This window comes from Oncorhynchus gorbuscha, linkage group LG07 (assembly GCF_021184085.1).
Source record: "Oncorhynchus gorbuscha isolate QuinsamMale2020 ecotype Even-year linkage group LG07, OgorEven_v1.0, whole genome shotgun sequence".
Taxonomy (NCBI): domain Eukaryota; kingdom Metazoa; phylum Chordata; class Actinopteri; order Salmoniformes; family Salmonidae; genus Oncorhynchus; species Oncorhynchus gorbuscha.
In genome coordinates this window covers 54,178,347-54,200,261 of record NC_060179.1, presented here as the reverse complement: position 1 = coordinate 54,200,261, position 21,915 = coordinate 54,178,347, and the positions used below count along the sequence as shown (strand labels likewise).

Below are 21,915 nucleotides of genomic sequence, written 5' to 3'. Positions count from 1 at the left end.
TGGTAAGCAGCACCAGAGCGTCAAGTCTACGACCATAAGGCTCCTTAACAGCTTTTACCCCCAATCCATAAGACTGCTGCTACACACTGTTTATTATCTGTGCATAGTCACTTTACAAATGACCTTGACTAACCTGCATATTGACTAGGTATCAGTACACCCTGTATATAGCCTCGTTACCGTTATGTCATTTTCTTGTGTTGCTCTTTATTTTGTTTATTTCTTACTTTAGTTTATTTAGTAAATATTTTCTTAACTCTACTTCTTGAACTGCATTGTTGGTTAAGAGTTTGTAAGTAGGCATTTAACGGTAAGGTCTGTTGTATTCGATGCGTGTGACAAATAACATTTGATTTGATTTGAACATAACAGTCAACAAGGCAAGGCTGAAAAAAATGATATGCTGAAATCTGTTTTAGAAAAACTGGTCGGTCTGACGACATTTGTGTGACCTCCTGGCCTTTCCCACAGATATAAAACCCCTAGAGTCTGAAGGCTGGAGAGGGCCACTGTGGTGGGCAGACATACGCTCTACCTCCTCTCTCCATCCATCACTATATTATACTCTGTCTCTCGCTTGTAGGCTCCAATGGTAAAGTACAGTACCAAAGTGCCTGATTGGTAGTGAGTGGCAAGATGTGTCTCTCACCTGGTGCTGGGAACACCAGGGTGGATAATTCATCCAGTTTACTGTTTCAGACATCACATTGAGCTAGGCCAGCTTACCACAAAACACTTGTTATCAGCAAGGCATAAATCAGATGATACAGGGCGCAAAAAAACAAGACATTTGTAGAGAATTTATTTTTGAAAGATGAGAGGCAGAAGGGAGGCAGGATGGAAGGGAGAGAATAAGAGAGACAGTTAATTGTATTAACATCACTGTATTAAACTGGTTGCAACAGCAAAGCTCTTCAAACATTCTTTATATAGTTTGTGACTTGCTACCTTGTCTACGCAAACATTATACCTTTAACGTATTTATAGACACTATGTTCATTTATACTTTTTGTCCCATGGATATGGACCGAACACATATAAATTAACCAAAGAAGAAGGCTTTTGCAAGATCATGAAGTTTAGAATGATTATTTTTTTAGAGATAAGAGTTCCGCAGTGAGCTTTACTGTAACCTGAGCTGTTTCACATACAGTCTTTAAGGGTTAATCTCTTCACAGGTTCGCCTCTTATCTTCTCACCTCAGAACAGAGATTGTGGTCGAACAAGAACACATGCCAGATGACAGAAAGAGTTTCCTGTCTTTAAGAGAAGGTGGCAAGTGAGTGTGTGTACGTGCATGTGTGTGTGTGTGCATGCCTACGTGCATTTCTTAACGTGGGTGTGTGCAAGAGAGAAAGAGAGGGGAATACTGTATAGTCAGTGGACTAAATCATTCTTCATAGCCGTGAAAGATGCTCATTCTCTTGGACTCAGACTTGAGGGAGTTGATAAATAACCCGTTTGAAACCGTCCGGAACTGTTTCAACCCACATTTGAGCGATCACATTTCCCACTTTTTTTTCCCATTGGTGTCACAAGTTAATAAGAGGAAGGTTGAAAATGTACTTTCAATAGATGTTAAAATTACTTAGACCTATTCAGTTTTATATAGAAAGTATAGCTTGCATGCTGTGTTGAGATGAGCAAAATGTCTCATTACACATTCAGTTTGGGAATCAACAACCCTGCTTCATCGCAAAGATTCAAATTATTAAAAACCATCTTTGTCACTTTTCAACCACAATGACCAGATTGTAAATTGATGTGATGATGCCAACTCGAGGAACTAGCACTGCCAAAAGTGCACAACAACAAACTCATGATCACGAACTGAATTTACAAGCAAACAAGTCTGTAAAAAAAAAAGTATGATCTTACTAGTACAACCAACATATGGAATCTTGAATCCCTTAATGAGTTGAGATGAAATTAAACGTGAAATAAGGATAAATTGTTAATGTATTAAATACATTAATCATGAAGCAGGAATATTAATGCAGCAATAAAAAAGTCACAATCATTTAAAAAAAACTGTCCCAGTCAGAAGTATGAGTGATTAGACTGGACTGTGTAGCTATCGGCTCTATCCCCTCCCCCACTCCTTATCTCCCTCTCTAATCGAATATCAATGCAGGGCAGCTTTCACAGATTTTGTCCCCTTTTTTTTCTCTCTCCCAAAGTCTAAAGTCTAAAGCTGTTACAGATGTACAACCCAGGGAAGGCTGTTGTGGGTGTATTATAAGGCGTGCGAGTTTAATCTGTGCTGAAAGGCTTAGTATCACAGCAGACTACTCTGACCTGCGAGTGGCTGGGCTTGACCAGTGTGTGTGTGTGTGTGTGTGTGTGTGTGTGTGTGTGTGTGTATGGGAGCTGTCGAGTCAGAGGCTGCATTTATCAAGTCCCTCGATGAATTATCTGACCCACTCTATTGGCACAGCTGAGGGAGATCCAATAACAATGTAGGGTTAAGAGCATTTTCTTCACAAGCAGTCAGACAGTGAGGGAATACTGCTACAATACACTATAATACTACAGTACACTATAATACTACAATGCACTATAATACTACACTATAGTGCACTATAATACTACAGTACACTATGATACTACACAATAGTACACTATAATACTACAGTACAGTATAAGACTACAGTACAATACAAGACTACAGTACACTATAACACTACAGCCCGCTACAATTCTACAGAACACTATAGTACTGCAATACACTATAACACTACAGTAAACTATAACACTATGTTGATCTGAGACTGGGCAGAAAGAACATTGGCAGTCCCAAAGATATGCCACAAAAATATTTACAAATCTAAATAAAACAGTGCAATACAGTACTACAACAGCCGAGACTGTAACAAATATAGTATAACTTTGTAATAATTGAAGACTATTGTTAACAGTGTGTGTGGTGTGTGTGTGTATTGTGTTCATGGAGGTCTATGAGTACAATATGGCTATTTTGGGAGTAGGTAGAGGTGATACCTAACCCCTGGCATAGGTTCACCCCTCTAGTCAACTTCTAGATTGAAAGTGTTCTTACATTCAACATTGCCTTCTGGTTTGGGCACCTCTCAGTCAAGAGCAGAGATGTTTTTGAATTGTGATATTCTACTCTCTTGTGTTTGGTGTCAGTCATATGGATTTCTATTTAGCTACGGTATTCAAATTAAACTTTGAATTGACGATAATTCGCTACTTACTAAAAAGCCTATAGGGAACACGAGGATAATGCGATAGATATAATGTATTTTTATAACACATTCAAATGCCACAAAAGCTAATGCAAAAAATCAACAAATGCAACAGCATGCAATGAAAGGTTAGTTGAGATCAGTTGACATCAGTTCAGTCGATGATCAGACCCTCTGTCTCTTCTGATTGGTTCCTTCAGACTCTGAACTTCCTGGTCAAACGGCTGATTCCAGTGTCCTCTTTCCAAGTCAACCAAGTACACTTGTACATATGGGGGAGATAACACAAAAGCAAGAAAATTTCAAGATAAAAAAATAAAACAAAACACCTTTTTGGCACTGGCTCATTCTCTTACAGGGAACCCATGGTGGCGTCATAGGGACGAGAAAACTGTCACAGTCCTCCAATCTTCTCTTCTTCTTGGAGAGCTGGTCCTCTGGCTGAAAGTCTCCTGGGTGACTAATGGCTGATTCTTGAAACCATAGAGGTGTTCTCCTTTGGTGAGTGGCTGGGGACTGCCTGGTCGGGTTGCGGCTGTGGCTGACTCCACATATGTTGGCACCACCACAGGGACAACAAGGACGTAGTCAGGCCCTGGTGATCTCAAGGCTGGAGCTCTGGGGGTTCTCATGTTGCTCTCCCACTACGACCTCCAGGCCCAAAGGGGCCGTAGCTTCAGCCACTGCCTGTTCCAGCTCACCCCGGCTCAGGGCATCATACCTGGCCACTGAGGCTTCATGATCCTGGTCTTGGCCAGAGGGACCAAGCAGATGATGGCTGGGAGGGTGTGGGTTGGTATAGGGATGTTGGTCCATACGGACATGATGGCATCACGCAGTTGCTGCAGATTGGACAGCGGTACATTCATGCTGCGAACAGCCCATTCCATCGCATCCCAAAGATGCTCTATTGGGTTGAGGTCTGGGTCCTGCGCAGGCCACTCAAGTAAACTGTACTCGCTGTCATGTTCCACGCAATTTCATGTTCCACTCCTCAATTGTCCAGTGTTCGTAATTGTGTGCCCACTGGAGCTGCTTCTTCTTGATTTATCTGATAGGAGTGGAACCCAGTGTGGCCGTCTGCTGCAATAGCCCATCTGTGACAAGGATCGAGTTGTGCGTTCCGAGATGCAGTTCTGCACACCACTGTTGCACTGTGCCGTTATTTGTCTGTTTGTGGCCTGCCTGCTAGCTTGCATGATTATTGTCGTTCTCCTTCGACCTCTCTCATCAACAAGCTGTTTTCACCTACAGGACTGCCGCTGACTGGATGTTTTTTGTTTGTCGCACCATTCTTGGCAAACTCTAGACACTGTCGTGTGTGAAAGCCCGGGAGGGGCGGCTGTTTCTTAGATACTTGATCCGGGACGCCTGGCACCGACGATCTGTCTTTAGAATGTTGACGTAGCATGCTATTAATGGTTTCCATGGCAAACCAAGCTGATTTCCTTGTGATGCACTAGATTCGTGCAGGTGTTGTCATAATGGTGGTTACTCTATGTGGCCAGGGAAAGACGGAGATTTAAACATTTTTTTAATAATAATTGTCCAATTCAGATAACTATTTTTCAGGAACTTCTTGTGGTGGTTCATACAACAAAACCGTACAGACAATAGAGGACATGATATAAATTGCCAAACAATACTTCAAAAAGGCAGTCAGTGTGTGTATACAGGGTATTCTGGTCTCCTTCCCCAGAGAGCTTGACTGTGCACACTTCCTTTACTCTGCAAAGTGGGTGTGATGCTGCTATATGCTCTCTCCCTCTTTTTTCATTTGCCATTTAAAAAAATAATAACCTATATAATAACCCCCTCCCTGTCCCTGTATTTAACAGTAATGATTGTAGGAGCACCCTTCTGTCCTTTCCTCCTGTCTGAGGCTGAACCACTCTCTGATCACTTCCTGAGGGCCCCGGGGCTTCTCATCATAATACTCCCATCTCTGACCACCACAGCCCCACGACTACCCCTCTCCTCTACCATTTTTTACGACTTAACACACAGCTCAATAACTACCCGTCTCCTTACACACAGCTAAATGACAACTCTTCTCTCCTCTCTCTCCGCCCCTCACATCACAGCTGAGTTTGGGTGTCTACACACATGTAACCAGTTCAACTGAATAATGAGAACTCATCTATGATGTTGCAATCAAAAGCTGCATGTTATGCAAAAAAAATACATTCTTCAGTATTATTCATGTGCAGCAAGACACATTTTTGGAGGATTGTTTTCTTTGGGCCAATTGGGGTAGAGAGAGAGTAGAAACAGAGGATAATGCCTTAAAAATGTTGTGTGACTTGGTGTCAGGCCGAGGCATGGATTGTCCTGACAGAGAGCAGTGAGCACTTTGTGGGATGGAATCAGTTCACCATCCCCGCTGCGGGGAGCTTGGCACAGAGCCTACTAATGTTACACGTGGTAGGAGACAGACAGGGCTGTCATTCACTGACAAAACAGTCCCTGCAAAGGGGAAGGCCAGCACTGGTCAGACGAGTTAGGCTCGACTCACCTTGGCAGCTCTGCAGATTCCAGGTATTTAGTAGCTTGCTTGGCTGACTGGGGCGCAGCACAGTAATGACAGGCAGCAGTAGCTCTGCGGAACTAGCCGAGGAATCATAATCAACGCAACATTAGGGGCATGTCATTTTTTGGGCTGCTATACACACCACCTCCTGGGCTTTAGTGTTAATACCTCAGTGTGTCCTATATGTGCAGTGACACTATGTATTATATTATAAAGGTGTCTATTAAGGTGATGCTATAGGTACCCCTGATGTTGTGGTAGCATGCAATATTCACCCTCTTGCGACCTGGATTTGATTCCCAAGCGGCACCCCCCTAGAAGCCAGTCATGGTGAATGGTTGTGCATGGGGATAGCAACCTCATGCTATAAGCAGCAACAACAAATATACCAAATCAAATCAAATCAAATCAAAATCAAATCAAATTGTATTTGTCACATACACATGGTTAGCAGATGTTAATGCGAGTGTAGCGAAATGCTTGTGCTTCTAGTTCCGACAATGCAGTAATAACCAACAAGTAATCTAACTAACAATTCTAAAACTACTGTCTTATACACAGTGTAAGGGGATAAAGAATATGTACATAAGGATATATGAATGAGTGATGGTACAGAGCAGCATAGGCAAGATACAGTAGATGGTATCGAGTACAGTATATACATATGAGATGAGTATGTAAACAAAGTGGCATAGTTAAAGTGGCTAGTGATACATGTATTACATAAGGATACAGTCGATTATATAGAGTACAGTATATACGTATGCATATGAGATGAATAATGTAGGGTAAGTAACATTATATAAGGTAGCATTGTTTAAAGTGGCTCGTGATATATTTACATCATTTCCCATCAATTCCCATTATTAAAGTGGCTGGAGTTGAGTCAGTGTCAGTGTGTTGGCAGCAGCCACTCAATGTTAGTGGTGGCTGTTTAACAGTCTGATGGCCTTGAGATAGAAGCTGTTTTTCAGTCTCTCGGTCCCAGCTTTGATGCACCTGTACTGACCTCGCCTTCTGGATGATAGCGGGGTGAACAGGCAGTGGCTCGGGTGGTTGTTGTCCTTGATGATCTTTATGGCCTTCCTGTAACATCGGGTGGTGTAGGTGTCCTGGAGGGCAGGTAGTTTGCCCCCGGTGATGCGTTGTGCAGACCTCACTACCCTCTGGAGAGCCTTACGGTTGAGGGCGGAGCAGTTGCCGTACCAGACGGTGATACAGCCCGCCAGGATGCTCTCGATTGTGCATCTGTAGAAGTTTGTGAGTGCTTTTGGTGACAAGCCAAATTTCTTCAGCCTCCTGAGGTTGAAGAGGCGCTGCTGCGCCTTCTTCACGATGCTGTCTGTGTGAGTGGACCAATTCAGTTTGTCTGTGATGTGTATGCCGAGGAACTTAAAACTTGCTACCCTCTCCACTACTGTTCCATCGATGTGGATAGGGGGTGTTCCCTCTGCTGTTTCCTGAAGTCCACAATCTTCTCCTTAGTTTTGCTGACGTTGAGTGTGAGGTTATTTTCCTGACACCACACTCCGACCACACTCCGAGGGCCCTCACCTCCTCCCTGTATACACTAGCGTACAAAAGTTTGTGGTCACTTAGAAATGTCCTTGTTTTTGAAAGAAAATCACATGTTTTGTCCATTAAAATAACACTAAATTGATCAAAAATACAGTGTAGACATTGTTAAGATTGAAATGACTATTGTAGCTGGAAACTGCAGATTCTTTATGGAACATCTACAGTGGCTTGTGAAAGGATTCACCCCCTTGAAATTTTTCCTATTTTGTTGTCTTACAACCTGGAATTAATATATATATATATTTTTTTTTTTTGGGGGGGGGGGGGGGGGTTGTATCATTTGATTTGCACAACATGCCTACCACTTTGAAGATGCAAAATATTTTTTTATTGTGAAACAAAAAAAGATATAAGACAAAAAAACTGAAAACTTTAGCGTGTATAACTATTCACCCCCCAAAGTCAATACTTTGTAGAGACATCTTTTGCAGCCTTTTCAGCTGCAAGTCTCTTGGGGTTCCGCTGGTGTACAGCAATTTTTAAGTCATACCACAGATTCTCAATTGGATTGAGGTCTGGGCCATTCCAAGACATTTAAATGTTTCCCCTTAAACCACTTGAGTGTTGCTTTAGCAGTATGCTTAGGGTCATTGTCCTGCTGGAAGGTGAACCTCCGTCCCAGTCTCAAATCTCAGGTTTCCTTCAAGAATTTTCCTGTATTTAGTGCCATCCATCATTCCTTAAAATCTGACCAGTTTCCCAGTACCTGCCGATGAAAAACTTCCCCACAGCATGTTACTGCCACCATGCTGTTGGGTTGCGCCAGACATAGCATTCTCCTTGATGGCCAAAAAGCTACATTTTAGTCTCATCTGACCAGAGTACCCTCTTCCATATGTTTGGGGATTCTCCCCCATGCCTTTTGGCGAACACCAAATGTGTTTGCTTATTCTTTTCTTAAAGCAATGGCTTTCTTTCTGGCCACTCTTCAGTAAAGCCCAACTCTGTGGAGTGTATGGCTTAAAGTGGTCCTATGGACAGATACCATGGATATTTAAATCAAAGCTGTGGAGCTTTGCAGCTCCTTCAGGGTTATCTTTGGTCCCTTTGTTGCCTCTGATTAATGCCCTCCTTGCCTGGTCTGTGAATTTTGGTGGGTCGCCCTCTCTGGGCAGGTTTGTTGTGGTGCCATATTATTTCAATGGTTTAATAATGGATTTAACGGTGCTCCATGGGATGTTCAGTTTCAGATATTTTTTATAACCCAACCCTGATCTGTACTTCTCCACAACTTTGTACCTGACCTGTTTGGAGAGCTCATTGGTCTTCATGGTGCCACTTGCTTGGTGGTGCCACTTGCTTAGTGGTGTTGCAGATTCTGGGGCCTTTCAGAACAGGTATATATGTACTGAGATCATTTGACACTTGAATAAAGTCCACCTGTGTGCAATCTAACTAATTATGTGAATTCTGAAGGTAATTGGTTGCACCAGATCTTATTTAGGGGCTTCATAACAAAGAGGGGGAATACATACAGTGGGGAGAACAATTATTTGATACAATGCCGATTCTGGTTTTCCTACTTACAAAGCATGTAGAGGTCTGTAATTTTTTATCATAGGTACACTTCAACTGTGAGAGATGGAATCTAAAACATAAATCCAGAAAATCACAATGTATGATTTTTAAGTAATTAATTTACATTTGATTGCATGACATAAGTATTTGATACATCAGAAAAGTAGAACTTAATATTTGGTACAGAAACCTTTGTTTGCAATTACAGAGATCATACGTTTCCTGTAGTTCTTGACCAGGTTTACACACACTGCAGCAGGGATTTTGGCCCACTCCTCCATACAGACCTTCTCCAGATCCTTCAGGTTTCGGGGCTGTCGCTGGGCAATATGGACTTTCAGATCCTTCCAAAGATGTTTTATTGGGTTCAGCTCTGGAGACTGGCTAGGCCACTCCAGGACCTTGAGATGCTTCTTACGGAGCCACTCCTTATTTGCCCTGGCTGTGTGTTTCGGGTCATTGTCATGCTGGAAGACCCAGCCACGACCAATCTTCAATGCTCAATGCCTGACTGAGGGAAGGAGGTTGTTGGCCAAGATCTCGCGATACATGGCCTCATCCATCCTCCCCTCAATACGGTGCAGTCATCCTGTCCCCTTTGCAGAAAAGCATCCGCAAAGAATGATGTTTCCACCTCCATGCTTCACGGTTGGGATGGTGTTAATAATAATATAATATATGCCATTTAGCAGACGCTTTTATCCAAAGCGACTTACAGTCATGTGTGCATACATTCTACGTATGGGTGGTCCCGGGGATCGAACCCACTACCCTGGCGTTACAAGCACCATGCTCTACCAACTGAGCTACACAGGACCTTGGGGTTGTTCTTGGGGTTGTACTCATCCTTCTTCAACCTCAAAACACAGCAAGTGGAGTTTAGACCAAAAAGCTCTATTTTTGTCTCATCAGACCACATGACCTTCTCCCATTCCTCCTCTGGATCATCCAGATGGGCATTGGCAAACTTCAGACGGGCCTGGACATGGCTTGAGCAGGGGGATCTTGCGTGCGCTGCAGGACTTTAATCCATGACGGCGTCGTGTGTAAGTCGCTCTGGATAAGAGCGTCTGCTAAATGACTTAAATGTAAATGTGTGTTACTAATGGTTTTCTTTGAGACTGTGGTCCCAGCTCTCTTCAGGTCATTGACCTAGTCCTGCCGTGTAGTTCTGGGCTGATCTCTCACCTACCTCATGATCATTGATGCCCCACGAGGTGAGATCTTGCATGGAGCCCCAGACCGAGGGTGATTGGCCGTCATCTTGAACGTCTTCCATTTTCTAATAATTGCGCCAACAGTTGTTGCCTTCTCACCATGCTGCTTGCCTATTGTCCTGTAGCCCAGCACAGCCTTGTGCAGGTGTGCAATTTTATCCTTGATGTCCTTGCACAGCTCTCTGGTCTTGGCCATTGTGGAGAGGTTGGAATCTGTTTGATTGAGTGTGTGGACAAGTGTCTTTTATACAGGTAACGAGTTCAAACAGGTGCAGTTAATACAGGTAATGAGTGGAGAACAGGAGGGCTTCTTAAAAAACGAATAGGTCTGTGAGAGCCGGAATTCTTACTGGTTGGTAGGTGATCAAATACGTATGTCATGCAATAAAATGCAAATGAATTACTTAAAAATCATACAATGTGATTTTCTGGATTTTTGTTTTAGATTCCATCTCTCACAGTTGAAGTGTACCTATGATAAAAATTACAGACCTCTACATACTTTGTAGGTAGGAAAACCTGCAAAATCGGCAGTGTATCAAATACTTGTTCTCCCCACTGTATGTACACACCACTTATTTTTTCGAATTTTTTGAAATAAGTTATTTTTTTCATTTCACTTCACCAATTTGGACTATTTTGTGCATGTTCGTTACATGAAATCCAAATAAATATCCATTTAAATTACAGGTTGTAATGCAACAAAATAGGAAAAACACCAAGGGGGATGAATACTTTTGCAAGGCACAGTACATAGGCGTACAGAGGCCCATTATTAGCAACCATCACTCCTGTGTTCCAATGGCATGTTGTGTTATCTAATCTAAGTTTATAATTTTAAAAGGCTAATTGATCATTAGAAAACACTTTTGCAAGTATGTTAGCACAGCTGAAAACTGTTTTTCTGATTAAAGGAGCAATAAAACTGGCCTTCTTTACACTTCTTTACAGCTTCATTAAATAGTACCCACAAAACATCAGTCTCAACGTCAACAGTGAAGAAGCGACTCCGGGATGCTGGCCTTAAGTAGAACAAGGCTGTTTGTCCCTCCCTCCAGGATCAATAGTGAGCTCTTAGGCGATCGACTGACTGTGCTCAGAGGGCTGTCGGCTGTTCCTGCCTACCTGCCACAGAAAGAGAGAGAGAGAGCCGACTGCTGTTGGTGACGTCACCTCCCATGGGGCTGTGCACCGCCTCTCTCGTTATCCCAGCTTGGGCTCTCTGTGGAGGCAGAGGAGAAGTCTAAACATCCCAATCTCCTGTCTGACACACACACACACATACACACACACATGCCCATGCATGTACGCACACACAAACACACATGATTGTAGCGTGCACTCACTCACTTACACACCGTCGTGCACACAAGAGTGGACTCGCTTATCCTGAAAACCCAAGCCTCATTTCTCCTCATTTCCTCCCTGAAAACATCTTTCCCCCTGAGCAAATAGCCCTCCACCAACAGAGTAATCTTATGAGAAATACTCTTGGATCTAAACACAAATACCCCCCCCCGACACTTATCCATCCCCAGTGGGAGCAGAGTAGAGTGAGTGCTCAGAGACTTTTAATCCCACTCTGGGGGTGTCCACCAAAAGTGGAGTCACATGACAAGCCATGACCTGAATCCTGCCCTTGTGGCCCTAACAGGAGGACTGGGGGATGGAGGTAGAGGGGGGTAGCTGCTATCTCCTCAACCTCTGGTGCCATCTGCCAGTGACTTTGCAAAAATGCAAATCATCTACCCATAGTGCACAGCAGCCTTGCTCCATTGGAATAGCCTACGAAAATAGGTCAGACGCACCATGAGCCTAGTGTCTCCGGCAGCATGCTTAACTGCTTTGTGCGATGGGGGATAAAGATGAGTGGGGGGACTCTTCACAGAGAGAGAGACACAGTCTGGATCTGGAGAGGCCCTTTTGTGCATGCATGTACAATGCTGTAAAAAATCACAGAGAGAGACAGAGATACAGAGAGAGAGAGAGAGAGAGACAGAGATACAGAGAGAGAGAGAGACAGAGATACAGAGATACAGAGAGAGAGAGAGACAGAGATACAGAGAGAGAGAGAGAGAGAGAGAGAGAGAGAGAGAGAGAGAGAGAGAGAGAGAGAGAGAGAGAGAGAGAGAGAGAGAGAGAGAGAGAGAGAGAGAGAGAGTAGGGTGGATAAAAGAGAAAAGGAGTTGGGGGAACATTTTAAATGAGTTCTGGCAGTGAAACAAAGGCTTCACTTGACTTTGTCATTTACCAAGCCAGCGAGTGCTCTGCCTGCCAGCCAGCCAGCCAGCCAGCCAGCCAGCCAGCCAGCCAGCGAGAACGACACAGTGCGCGCCGCTCTTCTCACTGCTCCAAACGTGACACTGCTCTGTTCTGTCCCCCTCTCACTCTTCCCACAGAACAATCACCCGGCAGTCCCCAATCCAACCAACAACACACAAGCCCGCTGGCAGTACCGGGTTTATTCTACCAGCACCCCACATCCTACACACACTCCTCAACAACCCAAATACAAATCCCCAGTATTCTTCTCCCCTCCGCCGCCTAGCTCTCTTCAACCTTAACCAATTAATTCTTGTCGGACGCTAAAAAAAGATCAAAGACCCCCAGCTGAGGATGGGCGTGTTAATGAGAGTCAGACAGGCAGGCAGAGCGGAGAGGCAGGCAGGCAGAGCAGAGAGGCAGGCAGGCAGAGCAGAGAAGCAGGCAGCTGATGCAACGCCGTGGCAAGGCTAGTGCAATCCAGGCAGCTGACTTCTATTTCTCGCAGGATGACTGCGATGAATTATGCATCCCCTTGGAGCAAAAAGCTAGTCTCTCCCCACCCCCCTCTACCCGTCGCTCTCCTGCTGCATTTGGGTTCTGTTCCAACCAGTCTCTGTGCCCTGGACGAGCATTAACATGTAATCCGAGGAGGCTCCATCTCTCTCCTCCTGCCCCTAACACATGTGAAGCTCAGTGTGGCACAAGGGGTACAGTCCACTGACTGATGTAATCTACTGTCCGTGTGCTTTTGTGAATGTCATTGCGACCTGAGTGCATATGTTACAGGATATCAAACACATGCATAGTATTGTATTGTACACAAGCATGCACTCACACCCCTTGGGCCTTTACAATTATGCACTCGTGCGAGTTGTGGAAGGTTGGTTTCATATCACACTCCCATTGGAAAGCAGACAGTCCTGCACTGCAGTAAAACTGGAGAAACTGGAAATGACACACTTCCATTTTATTCTACCATTGTGTTTATATTCTGTTTTCATATACTCACATATAAGATGCCCCTGAGCGAAATAGGCTTGTGTCTGACCTTGATTTCACCTATTCAGTTAAGTGGAGGAGAAAACACTCGTCATTTAACGCACTGTTCAGTGACTGCAGGGGGAAAGAAGTGTTAGATCGATAATAAAAATACATCCAAAAACAGGGCAAACCCTTTGATAAAGGACAATACCCAAACCCCAAGAACAGAGATCAGGGTGATACAATCAGCTACGATAGTGTCCTAAAACCACTCTCGCTCTCGTTTGTTTCTCTTGATGGTTTTGGCCTCTTCAAGCCAGTGTGTGAAGTCTGTGCAGTGGGCTGTTCATAATTCAGCATTCTGGGCTTGCTGTGGCTCACTGTGTTGATAGTGCTAGCACGCGAGAGGGCATAGCCTAATCACACACAGGCCTTTTCCCACTGCCAGTGTGGAGGCAGAGCCTGGTGCCATTGCGGGTGGGACTGCATGGGGCCTAAGGGCGATCAGGGTCCTGCAGCTGCAGACTGGGTGTGTGTGTTTGGGTGCTGCTTGTTACTGCAGACTGTAAGTAGAGTGGAGTGAGCCTACTACTACCCCAGCTGCAACAGCCTGGATCTCCGGCCCAAAACGCTGTAATTATGTCGGATTAGTGGGGGCTCTTTCTCCAGACCGGCTGCCAAACATTTTGTCCCAGATTACTGTCCCGCCACTAAGCTGCTGAACTCGGTCAGTGTCGGGAGGCTGCCCCGGGTGGAATTACACCACCACGGGCGCTGTATGGGGGTGGGGTGGCAGGGTTGGCAGGGCCACAGGGCTCTCACTGGGACACTTGACCTTCATGAGCACAGGGCAGACCTGGTGTTAGCCATACCAGGCAGTCATACCCAGAGTCCTCTGGCTACATCAATGGTGGGTGAGGTATGGTGTTAGTCAAACAGAACATAGTGTGCCTACTTTGCCTAATGTATTTAGAAGTCATTAAGGGATCTTGATTACTTTCTAATTGCTTTTTGACTACCCACATCCATTTTGTACGACTTTGCTCTGAGCTCTGTGCTGATTGGTTCCCATACCACCTGCCATCTTTCTGAGTAAAAAGAAAGTGGAGTTACAGACACAAAGGGGGAGATCTAGTTTTCAACTTTTTTATTCAATCTGAACCAAAATCAGATGTTTAGAGAGAAATCCTGAGTAACAACACCATATTTACTTTCCGTAAAGTACTTCCTTGGAACGGAATCATGGTCCACCTTGTTGTATTAGTGGGTCATATACACACCGGTTCCACATCTAACCACAAGTGAACACAGCATAGCATCAACATGTTAAAAAAACATATCAAGTACTTCAGTGGACAGTTCTCTTCTATTTGACAGATTTCATCCATGATGGGGGGGGGGATAGGATCAATGGCAGTACCCCCCTCTCTGGGCTAGCATACTGTACACATAGAGGCCCCCACACTATACTCCCACCCCCCCCCCCCTACCACCCCTTAAGGCATCAGAGAGAGGACTTCAGAACGTCAAACACCTTCAGGGCAGACTCGATACAGCCGTCGAAATTGGAATGTGTGAAGCCGTCGCCCCCACACACCAACAGAGGCTGGGACAGCGGCGTCATCTGCCCTGGGCAGTCGGCCACCGAGCTCGTCACCTAATTAGTTGAGAAAGACAGAGGGGGTGGTGGGGTACAGAAAGAGAGGGGGGTAGAGAGAGAGAGAGAGAAGGGCCATAGAGCAGCAGGTGGAGTGGCCCTAACGGTCACTAGACCCAATAGAGAGGGCTGATTAGACCTTCATGCTGCTGCTGAGCTATTGAGTGGAATCGGCAGCTCACTGTCCTTCACTGATAAATGACGCATTGATTGTATACTACACTACTGAAGCCAAATTGTTGTCATGGCCACAGATGTATCTATTTCCACAGCTACAGTAGAATGTGTATTGAGACAATGATTTGTTTGTGCTACAGTTATCCTGCAATCCAAAAAACTGTCTGTGCTCAAGTTACCTCTGGATGAACGTGGTGGGATACCACAGATCAAGCCATAAAATGCACCGCCTTTGGCCAGACAGGCAGATATCAAATCAGCCGTGCGGCCAACTGTCTTCCTCATGTTTAAATCCTGAATGCTGAGAGTTAAGTGTGTTAATGACTTGGGAGTGTAAACACACAAGCCGGTGTACGTGTCGTAGCTTCTGTCAGAGGCCTGTACTAAGAGGAGAGGCAGCAGATGGATAAACATCGAGGTACGCTGCCCTGCACCGCTAAGGGTAAGGAAATAGTATCCATTTCCTGCTGGGGCTTTTAATAGGCATCGTTATAGGCTACTATGTGCTGCTATCATAACCCCCACCCTCCACCTCCCTCCATCCCCACTCCTCCCCAAAAACATAATTGTTTGTTTGCTCATGCATCCTTGAAAAGGTCATCACCATGTAAATCAATTGATGATAAGCATTTTTGTTGAAATGTGGCCATGGACAAATTGTTTGGTTCACTCTAGTGGTACGTTGATAAAGTGGCCCTGGGCCCTGCCGTCTCCATATACAGTGTGAGGCTGACTTCCCATGGCAAAGAGCATGGAGCGCCAAGGAGGAGGGTTTGGGACCTTAAGATAAACTCCACAATATAAACACGTTTTATCGCAAGGAAAGCAAGAGAATTCGGCAGCTGAGAATACGTCTACTTCAAAAGAGAAGTAATCTAAAGAGCATGCAACCTATTTCCTATATTGTAGCAACAGTTAAACTGATATAACTGTTCAATCATGCATTTGTGTCTCTCTGTCACAATGGTCTTTGTTAGAATGACTGCTAGTGCATTTGACAGGGAGCTGATGTGTGTACAGTATGAGTGAGTGTGCATATGTGTGTGTGTCTGCACATTCCATTATGAATGGGTGTGTGTCTATATTATAATACAAATGTGCTTGTGTGTGTGTGTGTGTTACAGTACAAATGTGCGTGTGTGTGTGTGTTCTATCATGGCCCATCCAGTTCCAGTGGGCCTTGGCCCATGCTCTGGCACTCCCAGTGATGTGGCCTCCCACACAGATGTTCTGTGGCCTCTGACCCCCAGCCCAGCCCAGCCTCGCTTAGCAGAACGTGTGTGGGTGTGTGTTGGAGCGAAAGAGAAAGAGAGAGAGAGGGAGAGAGAGAGAGAGCACATTTAAGAGATTGAGTGATGCAATCGCCGAGTGTGTACTTCAATCACTACAGAAGAGTGATGAACAGCTACGAGAGCCCTTGGAGGACATATTCTTGCTGGACATAAATAATGTAAATAAAGTCACAGTATCTGGTCCAAGAGGAACATAGAGATCCAGGGAAACATCACAGTAAACAGGACATTGGAGCTACTTGAAAAAGGAACACCATGTCCAAGCAGTCTCCGTACACTACACTCATGTGGTATACAGAAGCAGAAAAACGTAATAGGTTTAAGTTTAGTACGGCGTGATCATGATCGACACAGCATGTCACTCATCAACGTTCTTTACACAGACGATGAGTTTTACGGAACCGAGTCTAACCCTCTGACCTTCTTTCCATGTATCTTGACAGGACTGTGAAGTAGCAACAGTTATTATCTCTTAAAGTTTATATGAAGAAGAAAAAAAAACTTTTCCTCTTCTCTCAATGAGTGAATGAAATAAAACTCCTGGTATTTTCTCTCCTCACTCGATGAAGTAATACAGTAAAACTCCTGGTCTTATCTCTCCTCACTCGATGAAGTAATACAGTAAAACTCCTGGTCTTATCTCTCCTCACTCGATGAAGTAATACAGTAAAACTCCTGGTCTTATCTCTCCTCACTCGATGAAGTAATACAGTAAAACTCCTGGTCTTATCTCTCCTCACTCGATGAAGTAACACAGTAAAACTCCTGGTCTTATCTCTCCTCACTCGATGAAGTAATACAGTAAAACTCCTGTCTGAGTAACCCCTCTCACCTGTGAGTATCTCCACTTCTTGCACTTGATGCTGTCGGGCTGTGGCAAGCCAGGCAGCAGCTTGTTCAGCTTCACCAGGATGATAGGCTCCACCTGCTCCTTGGCCTCCTCCAGGTGTTTGACACCAAATGGAACACTGATGTGGACCACCATGGAGGGACCGCACTCTGGGAATTCTGCACAGGCAAGCACATACAGCACAGTTCAGAAGTATACCACCATAGACGGACTGCACTCTGCAGACTTTGCACAGCACAGGGACACACAGGAATAGGGCACAGCTAAGAACACAGTTCAGTTCACAATGCAGGAAAGTTGTGGTAAAATTCTGGTTTTTGAATAAAATTTTTGATTCAATTTGTTTTTTAAGACATTTATGTTTTGGCCATACTGACTTTCATCAGAATTGACATCTAAGTCAGTGAATGCGCAATCGTTCAGTTGAACAGTAAACACTATGAAATATACACATCGTTCAAAAGTTTGGGGTCACTTAGAAATGTCCTTGTTTTTGAAAGAAAAGTATATTTTTTTGTCCATTAAAAGAAGATCAAATTTATCAGAAATACAGTGTAGACATTGTTAATGTTGTAAATTACTAGTGTATCTGGAAACTGCAGATTTGTTATGGAATATCTACATTGGAGTACAGAGGCCCATTATCAGCAACCATCACTCCTAAGGCTAATTGTTCATTAGAAAACCCATTTGCAATTATGTTAGCACAGCTGAAAACTTTTGTTTTTATTAAAGAAGCAATACAACTGTCCTTTTTTAGACTACATTTACATTTACATTTAAGTCATTTAGCAGACGCTCTTATCCAGTATCTGGAGCATCAGCATTTGTGGGTTCGATTACAGGCTCAAAATAGCCAGAAACAATACTTTCTTCTGAAACTTGTCAGTCTATTCTTGTTCTGGGAAATGAAGGATATTCCATGCAAGAAATTGCCAAGAAATTGAAGATCTGGTACAACGCTGTGTACTACTCCCCACAGAACAGTGCAAACTGGGTCTAACCAGAATAGAAAGAGGAGTGGGAGGCCCCGGTGCACAACTGAGCAATAGGACAAGTACCTTAGAGTGCCTAGTTTGAGAAACAGACGCCTCAAGTCCACTGGAGCTCTGTCAGAGTGACCATTGGGTTCTTGGTCAATTCCCTGACCAAGACCCTTCTACCCCGGTTTTTCAGTTTGGCCGGGCGGCCGGCCAGCTCTAGAAAGAGTCTTGGTGGTTCCAAACTTCTTCCATTTATGAATGATGGAGGCCACTGTGCTCTTGGGGACCTTTAATGCTGCAGAACTTTTTTGGAACCCTTCCCCAGATCTGTGCCTTGACACAATCCTGTCTCTGAGCTCTACAGACAATTCCTTTGACCTCATGGCTTGTTTATTTATCTGACATGCACTGCCAACTGTGGGACCTTAGACAGGTGTGTGCCCTTCCAAATCATGTCCAATCTATTGAGTTTACCACAGGTGGACTCCAATCAAATTGTAGAAACATTTCATGGATGATCAATGGAAACAGGATGCACATGAGCTCAATTTCGAGTCTCATAGCAAAGGGTCTGAATACTTATTTCTGTTTTGATTTTTTTTATACATATGCAAAAATATTTAAAAAAACTTTTTTCGCTTTGTCATTATGGGGTATTGTGTGTAGATTGATTAGGATTTTATTTAATCAATTTTAGAATAAGGCTGTAACATAACAAAATGTGGAAAAAGTCAAGGGGCCTGAATACTTTCCAAATGCACTGTATGTTGAGTGTTTGGGAACTGTACACACAACAGAAAGGCTTGGAGCCCTGTCTGCTGAGGATCCGGTTGTGTGGCGGTGACATCATGCGGGGAGTGGACACGGTGAGATCCTGTTTCTAATGACAGACAGACAGACAGACAGACAGACAGACAGACAGACAGACAGACAGACAGACAGACAGACAGACAGACAGACAGACAGACAGACAGACAGACAGACAGACAGACAGACAGACAGACAGACAGACAGACAGACAGACAGACAGACAGACAGACAGACAGACAGACAGACAGACAGACAGACAGACAGACAGACAGAGACAGACAGAGACAGACAGAGACAGACAGACAGACAGACAGACAGACAGACAGACAGACAGACAGACAGACAGACAGACAGACAGACAGACAGACAGACAGACAGACAGACAGACAGACAGACAGACAGACAGACAGAATGTTTTGTATTGATTTATCGAGGCTGTACGTCATGAAGTTATCTCTCTAATGACATCGTCTTAAAACCATATTTAAACTGATTGTGGAGAATAAGGGTTTACTGCCGCCAATAAACATGTCCCGCAATTGACCTGCTGGAGCGGGAAACAGAGTTACTACAAGGTCAATCATTTCCTGCAGCTTGGCTCGTTTTTTAAAAGCGGCAGACGGGACAACGTTGCGTGAGGGAGTGCACACACATCAAACACAGACGGTTGTTTTGTCCGGAGCCAAGCTGGAGATGCTGAATTCCCTTGTAGGGAACTAGGGATGGTCACTGTGTGGACAGTGTAGGGACAGGGAGACTTCAGTTTGGTGACAGTGACTATAGCACACAGACAGGCTACAGCACCCATTCCCTGCGGTCTGTCCAACTTCTGTCCAAAGGGCCATTCTGGTTTGGCTCATTGCTTAGATAGCCACCCTAACCATTTTTTTGACATAGTCCCCTCCCATAGTGCCTTGCCAAAATGAGACAAAATGAGAGAGGGAGAGAAAGAAAGAGGAGGAAGGCAAACAAAGATGAGAGAAGTAGGAGGAAAGTTTAATATAAAGAGATAAGACAGAAAGAGGTGGGGAAACAGTGTGTATGATGGTAGCAAGGTAGGCAGGTAGGCTAGAGACTGGCACAAACTCGGCTTCTGAAGAAGAAGTAAGAAAAAAAACCCACACAGGTTACTAAGTTCACTAGGTAGACAGGCACCACTCAGAGCAAGTTGGCACCAAATGATGCGTTGTGCAATTTGTATGAGTTGCTAACTCACATATTTCATTCCAATCGGAGTACAGATGAAACTCGTAACATGAAGCTGTTTACTCCTAAATCTTCCTCAGGGGCCGTCCAATCTTGGTGACGCAGGAGGGCCATTGTCCTGTCCTGTGTGCTCTGTGACCTGACACCTGTTCCCCTGGTCACAGCAAGCTCCCTGTTTTAGACCACTCGAGAGAGTTGGAGAGACGCTCCACAGCTATTCTTACAGCGCCTCTCCTGTTCTCTGCATTCCTAGGCCTTTCAAAGGGCCAGTCAGAAATCATCTGTGCTTGCACCCTATTACCCCCTGCTTACTTGAGCTACAAGCAAAACACATTACACAAAGGAACAATAAGATTAAAGCGTAGCGGGGGAGGGCGAGAGGAGGAGGGCGAGAGGAGGAGCGCAGTAGCAGCACCGGGGCAGAGGAGACTTGTAGAATGAAACATTTACCAGCTCCTCTAATTAGGATGTTGCCTTCTGAACACTGGAGTGGATGAGAGGTGACAGGTGTGTGAACACTTTCAAAAGAGTATCTATCGCTCTCAGTCTCGCACTCTTTCTCACACATACACAAGTGACGTGCAAACATACGCTTGTGCGCGTGCACACACACACACACACACACACACACACACACACACACACACACACACACACACACACACACACACACACACACACACACACACACACACACACACACACACACACACACACACACACACACACACACACACACACACACACAGAGAGAGAGAGAGAGAGAGAAAGACATTTATCGTTTTTCACTGAAGCACACACGCACATATTTGTCTCTCTGTGAAACACACACACACCCCTCCAGGTCTGATATAAGATGTTGTTCCTTCTCATAGAAGCCGAGAGGCAGTGGTTTTCCAGCAGAGCTGATAATGAAGGCTGGTGTGTGTAGAAGCCTCATCTTAGGGTGTTGTGCTGTGTGTGCTCTCCTGCTCAGTATCTGCTTCATCTCCCTTCTGCATTCAAATCAGCAATGAAGTCGGACTACCAATGGACAGGGCTAGCCCAGCAGTCACAGAGCCAATCAAACACTAAGGTCTACGGAGGCAGCACGGCAGCGCCGTTAAATAAGAGAATGATGTGAGGTTGAATGGAAACATAAGAACTTAAACACTTACATTTACACACCAAATGCAGCTTGAAAGTCAAGAAAGGGGGGGTGAGACAGAGATGCAGAAAAGGAAACAAAAAAATAGAGTGGAAATAAAGAGACAGACAGAAAAAGAGTGGAAATAAAGAGACAGACAGAAAAAGAGTGGAAATAAAGAGACAGACAGAAAAAGAGTGGAAATAAAGAGACAGACAGAAAAAGAGAGTGGAAATAAAGAGACAGACAGACAAACGCACACAGAGAAAGAGAATGGCGGCACTGACCTAAATTGCGCTTTTGATCGTCGATGAAGGGAATGCAGGGATTATTGGAGACGTACTTGGCGGCCCAGGGGACGTCGAAGTGAGCCTGGGCACTTGTAGAAGTGGCCCAGCGCATAGCGCCGACGAGTAGCTTACCGCCCCAAGCTGCTGCCGCGGAATCTCCTCTAGCACTGTCGCATAGGGAAACAGAGGGACAATGTCAGGGAGTTTCAACATGTTACCAGGCCGG

General features: G+C 44.7%; 1 protein-coding gene across 1 annotated transcript in view; it reads right to left on the bottom strand.

Moving 5' to 3' along the window:
- LOC124040032 (outer mitochondrial transmembrane helix translocase-like) overlaps positions 1-21,915 on the bottom strand; it is a 135,262-nt gene that overhangs the window by 62,166 nt on the left and 51,181 nt on the right. The window contains 4 exon segments of the mRNA XM_046356741.1: positions 17,257-17,432; positions 21,687-21,777; positions 21,779-21,805; positions 21,807-21,856. Of these exon segments, the coding sequence (XP_046212697.1) occupies positions 17,257-17,432; positions 21,687-21,777; positions 21,779-21,805; positions 21,807-21,856 (344 nt within the window).